The sequence below is a fragment of the Euwallacea similis genome, chromosome 4, assembly GCF_039881205.1.
Source record: "Euwallacea similis isolate ESF13 chromosome 4, ESF131.1, whole genome shotgun sequence".
In the NCBI taxonomy this organism is placed as follows: Eukaryota; Metazoa; Arthropoda; class Insecta; order Coleoptera; family Curculionidae; genus Euwallacea; species Euwallacea similis.
In genome coordinates this window covers 2,753,992-2,776,667 of record NC_089612.1, presented here as the reverse complement: position 1 = coordinate 2,776,667, position 22,676 = coordinate 2,753,992, and the positions used below count along the sequence as shown (strand labels likewise).

The 22,676-nt window shown below is 37.5% G+C and overlaps 2 protein-coding genes across 2 annotated transcripts; both read left to right on the top strand.

Annotated features, from left to right (window-relative positions):
• Window positions 1-380: 380 nt before the first annotated feature.
• On the top strand, window positions 381-2,423 carry PolI (DNA polymerase iota). The gene is made up of 2 exons (XM_066389327.1): window positions 381-1,996; window positions 2,059-2,423. Exon 1 carries the CDS (start codon window positions 480-482, stop codon window positions 1,896-1,898), a length of 1,419 nt encoding a protein of 472 aa, XP_066245424.1. The 5' UTR covers window positions 381-479; the 3' UTR covers window positions 1,899-1,996; window positions 2,059-2,423.
• Window positions 2,424-21,476: 19,053 nt separating this feature from the next.
• Window positions 21,477-22,441, top strand: LOC136408261 (transmembrane reductase CYB561D2-like). The gene is made up of 3 exons (XM_066389138.1): window positions 21,477-21,679; window positions 21,746-21,944; window positions 21,998-22,441. Exons 1-3 carry the CDS (start codon window positions 21,494-21,496, stop codon window positions 22,309-22,311), a joined length of 699 nt encoding a protein of 232 aa, XP_066245235.1. The 5' UTR covers window positions 21,477-21,493; the 3' UTR covers window positions 22,312-22,441.
• Window positions 22,442-22,676: the final 235 nt, after the last annotated feature.

The window sequence follows — 22,676 nt, the reverse complement described above, 5'->3', positions numbered from 1 at the left end:
TATGAATATGTTGTGAGCATTTTCCGACAGCTGCTTTCGTTTAATTGAAATTATGTATCCACTGTCTCCATTTGTCTCTCCGAATGTGAGCTCTTATGCTAAATTGTGCCTCATTAGAAGAAGAATTCTGTATTGTTGCTTATACTCGCTGTTTAGCTGGAAATGGTAAGATAATACCTATTTTGTGTTAATGTAACACTTTGTGTTTCAGTTCGAAAATCTTGTATTATTTTTTATTTACATTGTCGACCTTTTCTACGCACCGCCGATCCAATAGCTGAAATTTTTGTTAAACATATTTTCAGTCAATGTCATCATAATTTTTTATAATTTTGTTGTTTTTTTAAACGCTTTTTGGATTCCGGTAATTTTTAACGCCCGTTGTTACGAATGTTAATCGCACATTATTTATATTACAAGATCAAATTCAACAAAACCAAATTATTGCTGCTTAAATTTGGAACGCTCTTTCCAACATCATGAATGACCACTCAAGAACCATCATTCATTTAGACATAGATTGCTTCTATGCTCAAGTGGAAATGGTGAAAGATCCAGCTCTGAAGCACCAACCCCTGGGAATCCAACAAAAGAGCATAGTGGTTACCAGCAACTATGTCGCGCGAGAGTTTGGTATCAAAAAGTGCATGCCCATCCCTGAAGCCATTAAACTGTGCCCCAATTTGGTGCTCGTTAAAGGTGAAGACTTGTATGAGTACCGGAAAATGTCCCAGCAGGTTTTCGAGCTTCTGAGTCAATACTCTCAGTTTGTGGAACGATTAGGTTTGGATGAGAACTTTGTTGATGTTTCTGAGTTAGTTTCAAAGAGAATTGGAGATGATGGTTATTCGAATCTTAAGGGGTTTGTATATGGGGATGGGAATAGTTTCGACTGTGATTGTGGCTGCCATGAAAGGCTTGTTATTGGGTCAGTAATAGCTCAACAGATGCGGGATTGTATTTTAGAAAATCTACAACTGACTACATGTGCAGGAATAGCTCATAACAAAGTTTTAGCCAAGATTGTTGGGTCTTGTAATAAACCTAATAAGCAAACTGTAGTCTTTCCAAATAGTGCCCCTGAACTTATGATTAGTTTGGGAAGTGTGGGCAAAATCCCTTGGGTGGGACATGCCACAGAAGAGCTTTTATCATCCCTTAATATAACCACTGTTGCTGAGTTGCAAAATTGCAGCAAATATCAGCTAGAAAAAGTATTTGGAAAGGAAAAGGCTGAAAATATACTGAATCTCAGTTTTGGTACTGATGAGAGTCCAGTTAAATTAAAAGAGAAGCCTCATAGCTATGGTTTAGAGGATGCAGGCAAACCTTTGGTAACTGAGCAACAAGTGGAAGAGAAATTTAAGGAGTTCTCAAAGCGCCTACTGAGGCTTCTAACAGAAGATGGCAGGGTCCCAAAAGTAATAAAAGTCAGCTTACGCAGACATAACCTTGCACTCCCAATGGGGGACCCCAAAGAGTCCAGACAGTGTCCGTTCAATGCAGATTTAAGTAATGAAGCTCACATAGTTGCAGTGGCCATGAGCTTGTTTTGGAAAGCTGTTGATAAGAGACAACCATTCAAAATTGCAGTACTAGGTCTAGGGTTCTCAAAGTTAGTAGAGAGGCCTAGTAGCAAGAGAACTTTACTTGGGTTTTTGCAAAGAAATAATGCTGATGAAATAAAGCCTGAAAAGCTACAAGAATCTTCACATAGGTTTCAAAGTAGTTGTCAGTGTCCCCCAGGTGTGGATAAAGGTGTCTTTGCAGAATTGCCTCTAGAGGTTCAACAGGAGCTGTGGGATGATTACAAGAGGAAGGAGGATGGTTTCAAAGATGCCAAGAGGGCAAGGAAAACTGGCACTTTGTTGGATTTTGTTGTAAGAAGCAAGACGTAATAGATTGTATAATTTATTAGCTGAGACAGAGAGGTGCTTTTTAATGTTTAAATTTATTGCTTAAATCAAAGAACGGGCTTAGGATAAAGTTTAGTCCGGTATGCTGATAAAGGTTTCACTGATAAAGAAAAAACTAATAATGCTTAATTACAATTTTCAGCACAATGTGTTTGTTCCTGTCTGATTAAAGAAAACCTTGCAATTGGAGAGTTCTAAGCTAGTCAGTAGTGAATCCAACAGTTTTGGTAGAAGTTTGGTCATAATTACTGCATAATTTTACTTAGTTTATTCAACAAGATTTACATTTTCTGCAGTGAGTGTCTTTGTTCTTTCCATTACCCTCGGAAAGTATAGTTGGTTTCTCTGACATATGGTGTTGTGCATGTTTGGGGAAAAAAAATCTGCTTGTTAAGTTTGGTGCCCCTTTTTATTTATTTATTTAAAGACGATCCCATCCTTATAATAAGTCTACTAAAGTAAAAATACAGTTGAATTTGGTTGTAATAAATTTCAAGGATCTATCAGAATAAGACCATTATAGCCAAAGTCCATTTTAACCTTCCAGAGGTGACACCAACTCTCATAGACCCGCTGTTTATAAAGTTGTTCGGCACGTGCCGATCATAATTACCCATACCACAAAATATCTTCATATTGTGGCCAGTACTAATACCCCAGAATGCGAGAACAAATCAGTTTGTACTTGTAAAAAATGATTGCCATAAAGGTCAAAGATGTGGCGCCACTACTTGTGATATATGATTCGGCTTGTGTAATTAACAGATCGGTATGGTTATTTGATTGACTTAATTTTTATTTATGTCTATGTCTAGATTTAGCTTTGTAATCCTTTTGATGTGAATGATATCCTTTTCGGAGTGCCCCGATATAGTTAGTCATACTTAAATTATGGTTTTATTTGTAATTTTATATTTAAACATTCAAACCGATTTATAATCTAAATAATAATTCTTCGAGATATTTATAAGCGTTCAAAAACACAATATACACAAGACACATATACACGTATATAAGAAATATCGCGAGGTGTCCCCTTTGTCCTTTGTTCTCGAAATAAAACACCTTTTTCCATTCACCAACTTTATTATCCCGCGTTCTACAAAGGAATGGCCCTAGAAAAAAGGGTCTTAAGAACTACTCCTCTCTTAAAGAAAAACGCTTGACCATTTTTTCATTTTGCTAAATCCCCCAAAAATAGACACCCTCACGTATTGTGTCGTTGCTATTGGGTTCTGCCAAAATGATGACAAAAAGCAGAACTTGCTAGCGGAGAAGAACTATATGCGAGTCCTAAAAGCCGGTTTCCTTCATGAACGCTCACATACAGTGCTTCCATTTCAAAACGAACCTCCCTAAACAACTCTTGAATTATCTATTGTTTTAAAATTTCCAAAAACACGTCAATTGAGATGTCGAGGGGGAAACTTTTTGAGCTTATGTCCAATCCCCTATCTTTATCCCCTTCAGCAGGGGACGACTCACCATTAAAATCTTAAATGAAATGGGGGCTCGAGTGATGCCTCATTTTAAAGGGCATGCAAAGACCTTTTCATCTACGAAGTTTCAGCTCATTCCGTTTAGCCATTCCAAAATGGCAGCCACTTGAATTTTGCGATTTCTACAACGAAAAAATTATTTTATCAAATGTTCAAAATGCGATTCGGTATTTTCGAGACAATAATAAAGTCTATTTTCAAGTTCTTTGCGAACATTAATGAAAGTTTGTCTGGTAACACTTCTGCATTCCAGTGTTATTCTGTTTTTCAGTTCTTGAATACTTTCAATTGGCCTTTTATACACTTTAGATTTTAAGGAACCCCAAAGGAAAAAGTCGAGGGGAGTAAGATCTGGAGATCTTGCTGGCCAATCTATTGCTCCTCGACGACCGATCCATTCTCTAGGTAACCGTTTATTAAGCCATTCTCTCACTGCTAAAGTATAGTGAGGGGGAGCTCCATCCTGCCCATTTTATCCCTCCTCTCATGTTAAAATAGTACTAAGTAGTCCTAAAAACTAGTATTTGTTGCTTTGATATCAAAAGAATGCAAGGCAGGTTTTTTTTAGGATTATTGTCTCGAAAATTACGGGTCGCATTTTGAACATTTGATAAAATAATTTTTTCGTTGTAGAAATCGCAAAATTCAAGTGGCTGCCATTTTGGAATGGCTAAACGGAATGAGCTGAAACTTCGTAGATGAAAAGGTCTTTGCATGCCCTTTAAAATTAGGTATCACTCGAGCCCCCATTTCATTTAAGATTTTAGTGGTGAGTCGTCCCCTGCTGAAGGGGATAAAGATAGGGGATTGGACATAAGCTCAAAAAGTTTCCCCCTCGACACCTCAATTGACGTGTTTTTGAAAATATTTTAAAACAATAGATAATTCAAGAGTTGTTTAGGGTGGTTCGTTTTGAAATGAAAGCACTGTATATAAAAAGCGATGTAACATTCATTCATCCGACGAACACATTCGCATTTGCACTTAGCTAAGTTCATCATAAAAAATCGTTTTTTTCTCGTATTGTAACGTTCTGAATTAAGCAATCTTCAGTGAATCAAAGCGTTTGACCCATCATCCGCATCATAGTTTGATCCTTCCATTCGGATCAATACAAATTTTTATGATTTATAGTAGTGTGTGTTTTCACTTATTAGGTAAGTGAAAATATTATTTTTGACTATTATTAAATTTTGATTATAATTTATGATTTATAACTTTTTATTTTTTTTTGTTTTTAAATTATTTTTGGTTTTGTTTGCTTTATTTTTAGAGGTGAGCAGTTGAGGAAAGGAACAAGAACAATGATGTAGATTGTGGTATGAGGTGGATAAACTGGAAGGACCGGACGATGATGAAGCAGAGCTCATTTTAGACGATGACGTTGGAACAAGGCAAATTGATAGTGAATCTGGGTAAGATGCCGATGAAAATATTGAAGAAAATGAGCCATCTGAAAAGATGCCGAAAGTTCCATGTTTTGTTGGTAAGGACGGTATATGCTGGAGAAAACATCGTTCGACAAGAACCAGGTGAGAAAATATCGTGATGGATCTTTGAGAAACAAAACTCGGGAACACTTTGGGCAGATATTTATTCCACTCGTTATGAGACACACACCTTAATCGTTTACCAACTCGAATGATCCTGGGATTAAAGCAATAATTCAACAGAGAGAGCCGAATTTGAAAGTGCAAGAATTATGAGGGAGAGAACAAAATTCCGGGAGCGTTGAGTTATACATTAGTCCCTTTTACAAGCTTCAGGGTACCTTAAGTACTAAATCTGGGGGTCAGTACCCATAGGCGTGCTCCTGTTTTAGGCATTTAACAGGGTAATCCACGGATGGTAACCTTCTAAACCGTAACGTTAAGAAAACGGCAAGAAATGATGATTTCCGGGGGTGTTGCAGCTATAGAAATTTTGAATAAACGTGGATGAGTTTGGACTTTTGTCTCGACAAGGAAAAAGGAGTGAAAGTTTATGCAGGGTGGCTCTTATTGGAAGCTAAGGGGTTCCCAACATATGGCCATTCCGGGCATATCGCTAAAGTAGTGGAGTACATAGGTGTAGCCTAAGGGTACATTACAATATTATTGTCCGGCTTCCTGGTGTAAAAAATTTGGCGGTTTTAGCATAATCAGCATTTGATTGCTTTGATCACTTGGATACACATCCAAAACACCATCTGTTATTTTTAGGGCTTGTATAGAGGACGGAATATCCGATAATTGTTCTAATCTATTAGTTTGATTAATTGTATTCTCCATAAGCCTAGAATTAAATCTGTGATTAGTATGTAAGGAACCCGCGTGCTACGCCTATGAACATTCCCCCTTTTTTAGCCGCTTTGCCCGTGTGACCAGATGTTGGTACGCATTTTGTTTGAACTGAAAACTACCTGTGTAATAAGCCTTCTCGCCGCCCTTTTGGGTGCTAAAATGGGAATCCCTGCAACCCGAAGGGCCTAGAATAACTTAAGTTACGCCTATGGATTCTCCCACAAATTCACCACCTTATAATTATTTGCCCATGAGGATCTAAGGGCGTTGTTACATCTCAACTTGACTAGCTATTATTTAGTACTCACTATCTCTTATTTGACGTGGCAAAAATTAAGGTATGATATCAGGGAACACCGTATCCGCCCTTAACGAGGCGTTAAGTAGGTCAGGTTGTCGGGTTCAGGCATATGGGGTTCTTCAGGATACGTAGCTTGAGACGAGGATTCAAACGCTCTCTCTTCTGGTGCGAGCATAAAAGCTCCGCAAAAAGGGCCTAACCCTTCGAGTACTGTAAAGAAGTGATTAAAAAGGTGTTAAACCTACCTGCGTGCTATTATCCATACCGGCTCACCGCGCATGTAACAGTTAGTTAAGCTACAAGGACAGATCTAGGAGAAGTGCCGATGATGGCCTAGTTTTTAGTACGCCTATGTGCACTTACCATTAACTCTAGTATTTAAGCTTTTACAAGAAGAAAAATCGCTCTCTTCTTGTGCATCTTCGTCGACTTACTTTGCACGTTACTCGTACGCAATACTTTACTCACGGTTCCTACACGCGTTTAATTAGTACACGAGTTAACTTATCACGGAAAGTTGGTGCTCCTTTTGCTAAATTGCTCGAAATTGTTGGTGAGCAATAAACCTCAGTCACATTTAAAAGGGTTTTTTGATTTTCTTCATTTGCGCGAACGCGGCGTCTCTGAGACCGCGAACTCAGAGTGGTCCTTCGCAGGCGTCCAGTCCATTGCTAACTAGACGCATCAAGAATTTGGTCTCATCTAATTCAACATCTTGGTGCCACGAATAGAGAGTTATGCATTTTCAGAATCTAACCGATAACCAAAACACATGAATCGCTCAACTTCAGGGATGTTCTGATTTTGTCATATACTTCCTTATGTACCCTAGGTTGCGCCTATGTATTCATTTTCTTATGTTGATTTCTTATGAAAACCTGATGATAGTGTTACGACTTAAGAAACATCATCCCTTCGTCTGATATGACGAAGCCATCAAAATGAAGTTAACTTGGATCAAGGGTCTAAGTTCTGTTTAAACTGCTAACTACCCTTAATGATGCTGGTGTAGTATACAGTGCGACAGGAAAGTATACCTATCCTCCTCGACAATAGTTTATTTCGCGCAAGGGATCAAAATAAAAAGCATCCTTTAACAAAATGATTTATGACTAAATTTATATTAAATTTTAACTTCAACAAAACATAAAATAAATCCCTATTTTAATAAAAATAACAAAACGCCTAATTTCAACTCAAAAAAGTATGCGAGTTATGTTATCAAATTCCTTGTACATGGGTTAGATAAGTTCATCTAAAACGAACCCATATAATAGGAGTTCCCCCACTCCAATGTGGAACATTACACCTTGCTTAAGTTGCAGTTTACTGAATATAAAATAGGGAGCACATCCCGACAAAGTATCTTTTTGCTTTCCTAAGTTAATCGTAGCAATTAGGATATTTGGTCTTGTAATCTTTATTTTAATAGAATTTTTTTTTAATAAAGTTACTTAATTCCAAAACACAACTTGCGCACGAATACTACCTACTTATGTTAAGTAATAGATCTCTGACATCTGACAGGTGACTGCCAGTTAACTTTTGTTTTCTGTGTTAGTTGTGATCTGACCATCATTGGAATAGGTCGTTCACTAGTCAAACATTCTAATTTTTAAGCAAATCGCCAAAAACTAAATAGATTTGCACTGAATTACGTGAGCAAATCGTCAGGCTGGGAAATGAGGGAAATTCTCTCAACGCTATTGCCCAAATTGTTGGACGGGCTAAATCTAGTATTCAGCGAGCATTAGCAAACTTCTCGGCAACAAATTCATTCAAAAGTAGACCTTGAAGCGGCCGTCCAGCGAAAATAACTCCTCGCATTAAGCGTTATATTCAAAGTTTAGTCGCAAATAATCTCAAAACAACTGCAGTAGAAATTCAAAATACATTTGAAAATAATCACCACATAAATATTCATCTAGAAACGGTACGGGCTGTTCTTCGCAATAGAGATTTTGATTGTAGAGTGTTAAGGAAAACCATTCATAACCGATATCAACAGAAAAAAAGCGGCTGGACTTTGCACGTCAACATATTGATAAAACTAATAATTTTTAGAGTTCCATCATATTTAGTGATGAAAGCAAATTTAATTTGTTTGGCTGAGATAGAAAACAAAAAGTATGGAGAAAGGCAAACGAAGAGCTAAACCCCAAAAATATAATTCCAACCATAAAACATGGGGGAGTGTCGGTGATGGTTTGAGGCTGTATGTCTGCAGCTGGGTTTGGTATTCGTGGATACAATGGATCGCTTTGCCTATTTGAATATATTGAAAAACAATTTGATGAAGCAGTCGGCAAAGAAACTGGGCCTTTCTGGCGGGTGGTGCTTTCAATAGGACAACGATCTAAAACGTACATCCGCTATTGTAAAGGAGTGGTTAATATACATATAACGTACCTAAACAGTTTCATTTTCCACCCCAGTCTCCAGACTTAAACCCCATTGAACATTTATGGGATGAATTGGAACGCGGCATTCCAAAGAGGAGGATACACAACAAAAAAGATTCGATGGACGCCTTATCTCAAGAATGGACTCAGATTTCTTCTGAAATGACGAAAAAACTAGTTTTTTCTATGAATAATAGACTAAACGCAGTTCTCGAGTCCAAAGGAGGCCCTACACAGTATTAGTTATTTTTGTTTTTTTCTAATTTTTCGTGGCGAGTTGTCTGGTGCGCATGCTTTTTGAGTTGCAGTTAAGCGTTAGGTTAATTTTATTAAAATGAGGATAAACTTTATGTTTTGCTGAATAAAAATATTTTGGTATGTTCAGTTATGGATCATTTTCTTAAAAGACTTGTTTCCCTGTTTTGATCGCACACATCAAATAAGCTTGTTAAGGACTTTAGGTTATTGTTTCTTGGTGTAGTGTAATGTACCTATCTTATGAATTAGGATAAATTAACTGACATTCGAGCTTATTTGTATTTCTCATGAAGAATTGTATTAGGTCGTGTAGTATAAAATGAGTAGAATTGAATTGAAACTTTAGTAATTTTTTTTTCATATGAAATCTTTTTATTGTCAATCGAAATATGCACCACCATTATCAATACACTTCTGCCATTTAACGGGAAGTTCATTGATTCCCCTGCTGTAAAAGTCTGCAGGCCGGGAGTCGATAAACTCTTGGAAGGCAGCTTTGACAGCCTCGTCAGAGTTGAATGTTTTCCCTACCAAGAAGTTATCCAAATTTTGAAAGAAGTGATAATCAGTGGGTGCTAAGTCGGGTGAATACGGTGGATGACGAAGAGTTTCCAATTCCAACTCTTGTAGCTTGGCCAAGGTGACTTGTGCGGAGTGTGGCCGAGCGTTGTCGTGCAACAATAGCGGTGCGCTTCGATTGACTAATCTTGGCTGCTTGGCTGGCGTCAGTTGCCTCATCATTTCGGTCAGTTGTCGGCAGTAGACATCAGCCGTAATCGATTCACCAGGTTTCATGAAGCTGTGATGGATGACACCTGCGTTGGACCACCGAACGGACACCATGAGCTTCTTTTGATGAAGATTTTTTTTCGCACAATGTTTTGGTGGTTCATCTTGATCCAACCACTGCGATGAACGTCTGGTATTGTCATATAGGATCCATTTCTCATCACAAGTAACAATCCGATTCAAAAATGGATCGTTATTATATCGGCACAACAAAGAAACACAAGCTTCGACACGTCGTTCTTTCTGTATGTCGCTCAACTCATGCGGTACCCACTTGTCCAGCTTTTTCACCTTACCAATTTCAGCCAAATGAGTCAATATTGTTTTTTTGGTTACACTGAATATTAACGATAATTCGCTTGCACTTTCACGTGGATTCGCTTCCACCACGGCTTTCAGATAATCGTTATCCACTTGAGTTTCAGGTCGTCCACGTGGTTCATTTGTTGGGTCAAAATTGCCAGAACGAAATTTCATGAACCAACGAGATACTGTTTGCTGTGAAGTGACTTCAGTACCAAACACATCATTAATATTGCGAGCCGTCTGAGCTGTTGTGGTTCCACGGTGGAACTCATATTTCATTAACGCACGAATTTCACTATTTTGCATGGGTGCACAAAAATTTTTATAAAAATAAAAGTTTTCAATAATTTTTAACACTTTAAACTCTGATCGAAAGAGGAAGAATGTGCCTTTTCCACGTAAAAAAGTCAAGTCCAAATATAGATTTAGAGTGAAGTTATTCGCAGTTGAATGTGGCATTTCGAGAATCTACTCATTTCATACTACACGACCTAATATTTGTTCTGTACTAACTCGGCCTTTGGCCCAACCAATAATACTAACTTAACCTTGGCCCCACAGATAAAGTAATTAAGCCAAGGTCCGGGGTTTTTCCAATAGACATTGCATAGTAATTAGTTTTGTAATCACCCTTCTATTTGATTAGATATATACATAAATACAGCTTTAGGGTAAAAACAGGCACTTCCGAATAGAATCTCGACCAGAATAGTTGATTATAGTAGTGACTAGTAGAACCAACGCGTTTTTGTTGACCAAACCCATCTCCCTGCATCGGGGTACATAACAGTAGTTTGCTTAGTTAATTTATTTTGTACTTTCATCCCTTAAGTTACGCCCATGTGCATCGATACGTATTTGAAGGATTCCATCTGGGCGCCAGACCATCGTACCCATCAGGCCATATCGAAGGGCTCTTTATGGCTGGGAAATACGCTGCTCGTCAAAGGGAGCTTTCTAAATTGGACCATTGCCGCGATCCGTAGTTCGGCGGATTTGCCATACTTCAATGAAAGCGACTTGTATAGGTATTTGCCAGATGGCGGCGATTTGTGACCTTAGGCGCAACCATTGCCCGTAAGGGCTTCTGGTATTGGTGCGCCCCTGGTTGGAGCTCCTCAGGTTTAGTACTTAAGGGATGATCGCAGTGATTTTGCTCTGTTTTGACCAGTGCTCGCTCTAGACATGTGATCGTGAACGCAGTCCGTAATCTTCCCAACTAAGCAAACTCCCACTTTATACTTAGACCAATACTTTGTCATTATTTATACATATAAGTGAAAATTAATACAGTCCACTTTCGTAAACCAAATTGTTGTTTTCGTGGTTTCGTTTATCGAAGGAACCTTAACAAAGCTCATTTCGAGAGGGGTACGCATACTTTTTTGTTCCACCGTGAGTAGTCGAGACCCTTTCATTAGAGTGATAATTCGTAACAGACATTCGTTCTCCGACATTCTTATAAATCATCAATTATTGTTATTACAATTCCTATATTCTAAATCTTGTATTGTCTTATTTCCATTGGAAATGTTAGTGAAGTAAAAAGACGTTAGTGAGTTAGTGAGTCGTCTCAATCCTGACAAATCCATAACGTGGTGCCGCCTACGTATAAAATACCGACTGGTGTCGCAACAATTCGACCGTGAGCACCAAGTCTCCTCGAGTACTCTGTCGCCACTAATCAGTTGTTATCAGTAATTTGGCCCCTGGCAGAGAGTCGCATGTTTTAGGAAGTTAATTGCAAAAACCTTTTGAGGTCTGGTTCTTTTCGTTTGAACTAAAATTCCAAATTCGTGGGAACTAACCTAATCTGCGTTCCGATTGGTCAATCGGAACAAACCGGGCGGGGGGTCCATATCAGTTTAAGCCACTAGAGATTTAAGGCTTTTTTTTTAAATGACTTACTTGATGTTGTAACACGTGATTTTTTACAAAAAAATGCGGATTTTAGACTTATTGCAAAAAAAAAGATTTTTTTCTTTCCCTATTTTGTGCTATTTTTGGAGTTTAGCATTTATTTTCAATAGGTAAAGTGTCCTTCGGGACCGTGGAGTGAATTGGGGTGCTGGGTGGGGTAAAACAAAACAAAAAAGAGCTAACCTGAACCTAACCTGAACTAACCGTCAAAACTGATCCGAAACCTGAACTAACATTAGCAAAACCAAACCAAACCTAACACAACCTAACCTACTACTATTAATAGTTATTACTAAACATAAGCTTAACTAATTTAATGTAAGCAGGAGGTCTACATTGATATAGGTCTCACTTACCTTACTTTATCTTACTCTTTCTAAAGGACACCTCCCCCTTCTTCCATTTAACTTGAGCGATTCCTCTTACCTTTGACTCTGGCCCATACCCTTACCCTACCTTTTTTTTTTGTATAGGGAAGGAAAACCTTCATAGGTACCCGGCCTGATCCCACATAACCCGGTCGCCAGACCAGATCGGAATTCACCCTCCTGAAGGGAGGACGCCTACCCACTAAAAACCTCCCCTCTTCACCCTGGATCCCCCCCGGAACCGCCGCAAGGCATTACTTCAGGGGGGGGGGTATTCTTAGTGTCTACGTCCCTCCCCCTTCTACGGGGGGCGGCTCAAACTCTCTCCTCCTTTCCTCTCTCCTCGCAGCGGCCAAAGCTTTTTTAAAAGCCTCGCACCTACCCATCCCCGTTCTATGTCCCTCCACATTACATATGCAACATCTCTCTCCCCTTGCACTCATCCCTTTTACGTCCTTCCTCTCCGCACACAAAACAACACCCTGTCTTATCTACTCCCCTACAGTGCCTCGCTACGTGGTCCAACCCCCAGCACCTGTAGCGTCTCCCCACTTCCACTCCCCTTTCCATCCTACACCTACCATATTATATCCCACTCTTAAGTGTGGGTCGCCCATAAGCGCCTTCACCTTTTCCTCATCCATCATAACCGTCACCGTCTGTGTGTCCGTCCTATTTTCCCTCATGCCCCCCACTGAGAACTCCCATTCCTTAAGTCCCTCCACCTTTTTCAATAGCGCTCTCCTTACATCTACCCTGCTCGCCGTAACGTCCATTCCCCTTACGTGTATTATGTCCCTTTTCTTATGTGGTCTGCTCACTGTCACCTTTAATATTATGCTTCTTTCAATAACCTCCTTTAGCTTCCTCGCATCTTCTTTATCCTTCCCCATTTCCACCAGAATTTTTCCATCCCTAGTAGTTCTTAGTCCCTGTATTTGCTCCTTTTCCTCCCTACCCCCTACTGACTCCTTAATTCTGTCCACCGTTTACCCCAATTGTTCCCCCGGTATCCTGCTTAGTACTAATGCATAAGTTTTCTTCTTTTTATTTATTACTTTATTCTCCTTATTTTTGTCTATAAATATTGTTATTTTTGTTTTTGTTTTCCCAAATACAGCTTCCACCATCCTTCTCATTCTCTCCACACCTTACCCTACCTAGCCTTACTTTACCCCACCCAACACCCCAGTTTACTCCACGGTCCCGAAGGACATTTTACCTATCGCAAATAAATGTTAAAGTCGAAAAATAACACAAAATAGCAAAGGAATTTTTTTTTTGCAATAAAAGTCTAAAATCCGCATTTTTTTGTTAAAAATCATGTATTAGAACATCAAATAAGTCATTAAAAAAAACCCTTAAATCTCTAGTGGCTTAAAGTGATATGTCGCCCGGGCGGGTACCAAATTCTGGTCCTTTTCCCAGGTGTCTTTTTTTTTTAGGATTTTTAGAGTGGAACTCGAGGTGTAAAGTTGGATTCGCAATTCCTCCAAACTTGGACGACACTCTTAACTTGACGTTCGAACGCCCACGTACAGATAAAGTTATCATTGATTCTAATTATAGACTTGTTGACGTTAACGGTAGTATTTTTCTCGACCATCATCCTGATTTTCGTGGTGGTGTTGTGACACCAGCCGGCGTTTGGCACGTGGCCGACACCACGATATTGCCTTTAATCGAATCGACTCATTAACTCACTAACGACCCTTTAATTCACTAGTGTTTTAAATAGAGGGAAAATAGAGTACAAGTACTTTGTGCGGAACAAGACGGTGTGAAAATAATCCGTTTCGGAGGACGGGAAATCAGAAAAGCTACCGTTCTGCCTCTACACTCTTTTGTATTTATATACCGGGCGATTCACGGTCGATGGTAGGTTAGACGTTTCCCGAAGGCTGATGTCACGATCTTTCTCTCTCTAAAAGCCTCACTTTGAATAAAAAATAAGAAAATTAAATAATATTCCGAAAACTGCTAGAGATAGGTATAGGAAGTTAAGTGCGGGAATTATTGGAACGAAATATAGAACGCACAAATGAAAAAATATACAGGGTGTTCCATTTAAAATGTCGGAGATGCTAGTACTTTCTAATAGAACCGGCAACGCTGCATTACTCAGAATATTTTAAGTCGATAGAGCAAGTCCATTTATCTATACAGTATGCCCACAGATAGAGGGTACAAGAGGACAAGTGACCAAAAATGTCGTTTTTCGACAAAAAGTCATTCTTGATAAGTCTCTGCTTCTCGAAAAAATACAATTTACGAAGATAAGTTTGAACTTTTTTATACAGGGTGCCCAAAAACTACAAACACATTAAATTCTACCAAGAGTGAACTAGCTTTATTTCTCGTTTTGGAGCAAAATGGTAAATAAAAAACAGATTTTGAGACTATCGACCGTGAATCACCCCGTATGTACATATGTAGGGAGCCATGTACAGGGTCATTCAAACTTGACGTCCCACCTATTTTATACGAAAACAGTTGGGCTTAGCAAAATATTTTTTTCACCACATTAAATAAAAGGAAGTAAGCTACAATAAATGATAAAAACGTTGGAATGTGGAAAGCGAGGCTTTCCACATTCCAACTTATACAGGGTTCTCCATATTAGAGTATCCACTTTAAAAGTCAAATAAAAACTTTCTAATTAGAATAAATAAATTTTTTACTTGACTAATATACAAAGAAGTTTAAATTACAATGTTTCACAACTTTTTACTCTCTACAAAACGACATATCCAACGTCATTGAACAGCTTTTAATAACTAAGTAATGGTTATCGACTTCATTATTTTAAATACGGACCTGGAATTTTTATTTCATATTTCAAAAGCGCTTTTTATTCTTGACAGATCCATGTATAATATGTTTACATTTATTAACGTTTCAACCAAAATAATTCATTATCAGGCCATTTTTATTTTTTTATATTTTTTCATATTATTTTTTTAACACTTTTTATTTACCTTTTTAAACTACACTACGTATTTATTTAGCCTATAATTATTCTAAATGTTTAAAGTGCCTTCCATTCTCTCTTAGACATAACCGTACATTATTTATAAGTTTTTTCTGGTTACTTCTAAGTGTTCTGGGTGAAATGCTTTGATGCGCAAAGATAATTTTATTTTTTAAGTTGTCAATATTTTCTGGTGGGGTTTTATAAATTTTGCCTTTAATTACTCCCCAAATAAAACAGTCCATTGCAGTCATATCGGGAGAACTAGGTGGCCATAATATTGGGCCGATATTTCCTATCCAGCAGTTAGGTTTAAAGCGGTTCAAAAACCTCACGTAACGACGATCGCGGTGAGCGGGAGCTCCATCTTGTTGGAAATATTGAAATTGCGCAAAAACATCTAAGGGAAAATCATCTAGCAAATCTTGAAAATCGTTTTCCTAAAAATGTAGATACATACATTGTTAGAAAATCGTTTCCATAATGACCTAGTATGTAGTGTAGTTTAAAAAGGTAAATAAAAAATACTTTGATGATGAATTATTGGGGTTGAAACGTTAATAAATGTAAACATATTATACATGGGTCTGTCAGGAATAAAAAGCGCTTTTGAAATATGAAATAAAAATTCCAGGTCCGTATTTAAAATAATGAAGTTGATAACGATTCCTTAGTCATTAAAAGCTGTTCAATGACGTTGGATATGTCGTTTTGTAGAGAGTAAAAAGTTGTGAAACATTGTAATTTAAACTTCTTTGTATATTAGTCAAATAAAAAATTTATTTATTCTAATTGGAAAGGTTTTATTTGACTTTTAAAGTGGATACTCTAATATGGGGAACCCTGTATTAATATATTCATATACAAACGTTTACTTTTTTGACCTATATCTTCTGTTAAAAGGAAAACATCAACTGAAAAATCACCCCGTAGAGACCAAACATTGTGCTTGTTTTGAACTTTTTTAAAACAGATGTTTCATATTAATTAACTTTCTTATTTGTGAACAACTCCACCTTTTATGTACAACAATCATAGTTTGTCTTAATTTCTGACTTTTACACTCAAGACTTTTTGAAAATGGAAAAGTGCACGAAATTAGCACTGATACTCGATCTGCCATCGTTCCTCTCTATACTGAAGGTAAATCCGAACGCACAGTTACATCTCAACTTAAATTATCGAAGAGTTGTGTCCATCGCGCAATTGTCCGATTCAAAGAAACTGGCAGTAATCGAGATCGTCCACGTTCGGGAACCAAAGGCTACCACATCTCATGAAGACAATTTCATAGCTGTTACCAGTAAGCGGAAAAGGCGACTAACAGCACCACAAATCTGCGCTGAAGTAAGCAAATTGCAATGGAAACCTGCATCGCTCACTACAGTAAAAAAATGATTAACGGAAGCGAATTTGTTTGGTGGCGTAGCTGTTTGAAAACCTTTATTGAGGCCTCAAAAGAAGAAAAAACGGCTGCGGTGGACCCTTACCCATCGTGCTTCAGAAGACGATTTTAAAAAAGTTCTTTGGACTGCCGAATCGAACTTTGAAATATTTGTGTTCCAAAAGAAGAGTTTATGTGGTACCGAAGAAAAGATGGCGCCAGATAGTGTGGTGCCAACCGTCAAGCATGGCGGTGGTTCCATTATGGTTTAGGGTTGTTTCTCAGGCCGTGGAACCGGAGATTTAGTACAAATTGATGGAATTATGAAAAAGCAGCTGTATTAATTGATCCTAGAACAAAACGCCATTCCTTCGGAGTTAAGACTGATCGGCAATGGGTTCATTTGTCAACAAGACAACGATTCAAAGCTCAAAATTCCGCGGAGGTTATTTGGAAGAGAAAGAGATCGAAGGAGTGTTGAAAAACATGGTATGGCCTCCTCATAGTCCCGGTCTCAATCCAATGGAGATCTTGTGGGAAGAACTTATAGAAATGTACGGGATCGATGTCCTTCATCGCGCAAAGACATGTGGAGAGCTTTACAACAAAGCTGGGCAAATATCTTACAGGAGACAATCGATAAATTAATTGCTCAAATGTTAAGACTGGTGCAAAAAGTAATTACAGTAGAGCCTCGCAAACGTGAGCTAATTAAGGATAGCCGTGTTCATGTTTTCAAATAGTTCGCGTTAGGAAATGAAGGTAGTTTTTAGGCCCCTAATTTATTAAAATGTTAGGAAAATACGTAATAATGTTTATTTTTATTTGATTTAACCTAAATCAAATACATAAGTGTACATTTCTATGTAGTAAATTGTACTTAAATTTGTAAAATGGTATACTGTAGATTCGAAACAGAGAGTGATCCCAAAAATTATTCCTATCCAAAATTGTTTAGAATAATATAAAATTTCTTAATATAGAAAAAAAGTATGTTTTTGAAAAATCAAATGTTGATGACATCGCGGACGCCACTTTCCCACATTTGGAAAAATCTAGTTTTTGGCAAAAAATTGACGTTAGGGGACTTCATTTAAGAGTCCTTATTTTGATTTTTGATTCTGGCTTTTGTTTAACCAAAATAAGGCCAGTGTTAAATACTTGGGGTATTTTAGAATTAAAACAACATAGCTGGCTTCAGTACCAGCCACAACTTATCGGTTCAAATTCTCAAAGTATATTGATTTACATAATCATATTTCAACGGGGATTAAAAAATAAACTGTCTATACGCTGTTAATAAGCGTACCCTTGATAAGCATGGCAATTTTGGCTACTCAGCCATGAGTCACCTTAGCGCCTAACGGCTTAGATTACTGGACAATGATTCCTTATAGTTATTGCCAGCGAAGCGGTCAGCAATTAAACTCGGATGTTTGGCCAATAATGAAATTGATGTGATTCCCGACGTAAACGGCTGATGCAGCATCGGGATACACTAACATACTTAATTATAATTAAAAAACAAATAATAATAAAACTAAAAATACTAAACAGCCAGGGAGCCAAGTTTGGATCATGTTGTATCTATAAATAAACTCATTTAAGTATTAATATAAATATAAAAGAGATAATAATATTTCTGCACATTTTTGTTAATTGGGAGTAAATAATACAGGGTGGTCAAATAAGAAGCGCTTCGGATTATTGCGACTTTATTAATGGTGTTGATTAAAAATTGTTTTTATACTTTTATGTAGGACCTCATAGAGCACATTTTAAAATATTCTCATTTATAAAGGGTACGCAAAAAAAGATATAATGCAAACTTACGGTTTTTTTTTAAATGGAACGCTATAATTTTTTTTATATCTTTAAAATTAGAAGAGAATAGTAGGAGTTTGTGTAACACTCAACAGATCTAAAACAAATACTCCTTGAGAAATTTAATGAAATGTACAAATGCCAGTAAAAATGCAAAACATTTTTTCCTAAATGAAATGAGTTACTTAATTACCGCTTTCTTACTAGTACGTTTTAACCACAAACTATTCTTCGAATTAAAGTTGTTTTGTAACTCGATATACAGGGTGAGAAAAAACATTGATTACATCTTGTCCTCGTATGAGTTTGTATATTTTCCTTGTTTTAAATGGAATGTGTTCATTTTTGTGTATTCATTAAAACTACTAATTAATGCTCTTTCAAGTGGTCCTATCTTTGAGCGTTTCCCATAAAATGAGGTTTCATTTCATTTTGCCTTGGATGGGTTTCCATGGTTACAACAATTTCTCAACAACGGTATTTCATTTAATTGAAAACCCACATTTTCAGGAAACTCTTTAAAATGAGCGAAAACCACAAATAAAATGTTTTTTGTTAAGGTAAAGTTGAATAAATAAAATATAAATTCGAAATGGTGACCATTATTTTGGATACAAAGTTCATTGCGTTTTGAAAAGGCAATTTAACTTTTAATAATGTTGTTGCTGAGATTTCTCTGAAAACATTCTGAGTTCAAATTTTCACATTTTCCTTCATTGTAGGTGGTTTTTGGTAAACCATCTCTGTAATATATCCCCGCAAAAAGAAATCCATGCGTGTAAAATCGGGTGATCTTGCTGGCCACAACTGAAGCTAAGAAACAATTTTCTTCACATTCTCCGATTATTAGTATCAAATCAATTTTCTCTTGTAAAGAATCATTTGTTGTTTTGAGCTCTTACATTAACACCAAACAGATACTAATTATAACAAGAATTATTACATGTTTGTGTAGCCGTGGAAACCAATCCAAGGCATACCCTGAGAATACCTTTTTTTATGTAATGTTGTTATTTAAAATGAAATAAAACTTCATATTACGGGAAACGATTAGGATATAGGACATAGGACACCTTAGCGTCACTAGAAAGGACATTGATTAGTAGTTTTAACGAACACATAGAAATATATGTGTTACCGGCCAAACATGTTTTTAGGATAAACTAATTCGTCCTAGACTAAACTAGTATATCCTAAACATGATAGAAACAACTAGTTTTCCCTAGTCGAAATTAGTTTGTCCTAAAAACAATCTACTAGGATAAGCCAGTTTGTCCTAGTCTAAACTATTCAGGCTTACAGGATAAAATGAATTATTTTGAAATAAAAACTAACCTGAACTTTGTCGGACCTTTTACGTAACGTAATGGGTTCCTCAATTTTAGTTCCGACAGAGAATATTACTGGGAATTTCCTACAAAAAAAATACCTTAGCCGAAGGTAATGGGTGGGTAAACCCAGCCATTGCCGGGAATAGTACCAGAAATGGCAATTTACATTGATGTAGCATAAGGATACATTACAAACTAAACAATAAGCGCTAGTGCTCGCGAAACGCCGATAATTGAATTTGATCCTGTGGAAACACGGCTTTACACTAGACCTAACTAGGTCAAACTAGTTTAGACTGGGACAAACTGGTTTATCCCCTCCTGAAGTAATGCCTTACGGCGGTTCCGGAGGGGTCCAGGGTGAAGAGAGAAGGGTTTTAGTGGGTAGGCGTCCCCTTTAGGGATGAATCCCATCTAACCCGGTTGCCAGACCACCAGACCGGGTACCTTTGGAAGGTTTTCCTCTTCTATAAAAAAAACTAAGACAAACTGGTTTATCCTGGTGGATTGTTTTTAGGACAAACCAATTTCGACTAGGGAAAACTAGTTGATCCTATCGTGTTTAGGATATATTAGTTTGGCCTAGGACGAACTAGTTCGTTCTAGAAACGGGCTTGACCTGTAATATATACAGGGTGTCAGTAAATAAGTGCGAATGATTTTAATGGTTGATTGCTGAGGTTTTTTTACGTAAAAAGATTTGTGTAAACCCAGGTGCGAAAACGCTTAGCTTCCAAGATACAGAGTGTTAAATTCTTATACGGCCACGTAGTGACATATTTTTAAAGGAAAAAAAGACACGCCAGCGATTTTTTCAAATGTTTCATTTCAGCATTTGTAAAATTTTCCACTTTTTGCTATCGGTTTTTATGTTATTTATGTGATTGTTTATTGTTACAAATTCACTGGTGCACATCAACTGGCACCTTGCTTACTGATAAAGCAAATTTTACGCGGGATTCCTGAAACATTTTTTTTGTGGCAAGTACAGAAAGTGGAAATAATTTTTTTTATCTTGAAAACGGCTTCATGAGCGACAAAAGACCAAGAGTTTTTTTTTGTTAACAATTAATGGAACATTCGAAAAAATTCGCTGGCGCGCCTGTTTTTCCTTAAAAATATGCCATGGCGCGACCGCATAAGAATTTCAACGCTCTGGATCTTGGAAACTAAGCGTTTTCGGATCTGGGCTTATACAAACTTTCTTACTTAAGCTTTTACTTTTACTGAGCAATCCCCCATTAAAACCTTTCGCACTTATTTACTAACACCCTGTATGCATTTCGTTTAAAATAAGGAAAACATACTAAGTTATAAGTGAGCGAAATATAATCGATGTTTTTGCTCACCCTATATATCAAACTAAAAAAAACTCTCTTCAATTTAAAGAAATGGTTGTTATTGAATCGCAGCGATCAACAAATGGTAATTAAATTGCTCATTTCACTTATGGAAAAAAATGGTTTCTTGACCTTTGTATTTTTACATTGCGTTAAATTTCTCAAGGAGTATTTGTTTTAGATCTCTTGAGTGTTATACAAGCTCCTATTATTTTCTTCTTCTAATTTCAAACATATAAAAAATATAGAGTGTTTCATTAAAAAAAACCGGCAGTCTTTTTTTGTACACCCTGTAGAAATGAGAATATCTTTAATCTGTTTCCCAAGAGGTCCCACACATGAGCGTGAAAACAATTTTTGATCAAACCCATTGGTAAAGTCGCAGTCGTCCGAGGCGCGCTCTCATTTGACCACCCTGTATATTTATCTTAACCTTGTCGTTTTATAGTAGAAATATTGATAATACTGAAACGCATGCTACTTGGAATTTCGCAATGAAGATTATAATGGGAAATCCATTTTTTAAATATTTGCCTTTAGTATTTTAACATAAAGTTGAACTCAATGTCGCACAGTAATGTTGTGATTACGGGTCGGTCGCCATGAGTTCTGCGGAAAAGAAAATCAAAAATGAAAATTTAGGTAATTTCACCACAAACCTTTCAAGATTTTCATGCAACTATCTTGCAAGGTTCGGCATCGCCGGAGTTGTAGTTTATGCCTGTTGGATTGCCATAGTAAATTACAACTACTGGTTTTCCTGGCATATCATATTATGCACCTTCGGAGTAAGTGTCCTCAAACACCGCACGTTTACCTCCTTCAGGGGCATTGTTTGAACGATTTTTCTGCAGTATGTGCCCCTAATGGCTGAATCCATTATGCTCTTCAATAACGACGAACTGTGGTCCACGCAGATGTCCAGGACAGCCAAATACACCGTCCACGGCGCAGTGGTTTCTGTTGCCACTATGATGATCCTCGTTGGAGATATCCTAGTTTTCCGTTACCTCGAACCTGGATATCACTTGTACACTACTCACGGAATTGCCGGTAAATGTATTTAATCAGGAACCTTCGTCTTTAATCACGTTTTCTCTATGTAGGTTTAATTTCCCTCCTATTAATCCTTCTCTCCATCCCCGCCGGTCTAGTGATCAAGTACCATCGCGAATTGAATCCGCGTTTGTCGACGAAATTGATCTGGGTTAAGGCGGTCCACAACGTCTTGGGTACCGCAGGTTACGCTGTGGGTATTATAAGTTTAACATACGCCTTCTACACAAATTGGTTCGTTTACTACACGGACCGCGCGTCCAGACTTGTAGCGTTAATAGTGACTTTTTTGGCGGGAGCCTGGACCATGAATGGTGCTGTAGTGTCTCTGTATCATCAAATTCGTTCGATTTATTCTCGGTAGATTGTTGGATTTTACGTCCACGCAATGGAGATATAGAAATATCCTGATCCTTTGTGCAAGTTTGTATGTTGTAGATAAGCCGAAGTTTGAAGTCTAGCTGTAAGTGAATATTGGTCTTCATTGTTTTAATAGAAATATATATGCGGTAGCTTGTTGACTTGTGTTGAATTATTATTTTTAAATAGCTAAAAAACCGTGATGGAATTCTCTGAAAATCTGCTATGAACGTACCGAAACATTTAAATTTCTTGTCGTGGCACCATCGGTATAGTGCGGTGACAATAACCTTTCTATATGAAGAAATCTGTGATCTTTTAGTGGCGCCATCTAGGTGTGAGGTGTCGAATTGAGCAACGTACAATGGA

Excerpts from the sequence above, each read along its gene's own strand:
- PolI (XM_066389327.1), top strand. The coding sequence starts at position 480 with ATGAATGACCACTCAAGAACCATCATTCATTTAGACATAGATTGCTTC.
- LOC136408261 (XM_066389138.1), top strand. The coding sequence starts at position 21,494 with ATGAGTTCTGCGGAAAAGAAAATCAAAAATGAAAATTTAGGTAATTTC. Across the intron at positions 21,680-21,745 it reads TCATATTATGCACCTTCGGA|TATGTGCCCCTAATGGCTGA; the intron begins GTAAGTGTCCTC and ends ATTTTTCTGCAG. Across the intron at positions 21,945-21,997 it reads CACTACTCACGGAATTGCCG|GTTTAATTTCCCTCCTATTA; the intron begins GTAAATGTATTT and ends TTCTCTATGTAG.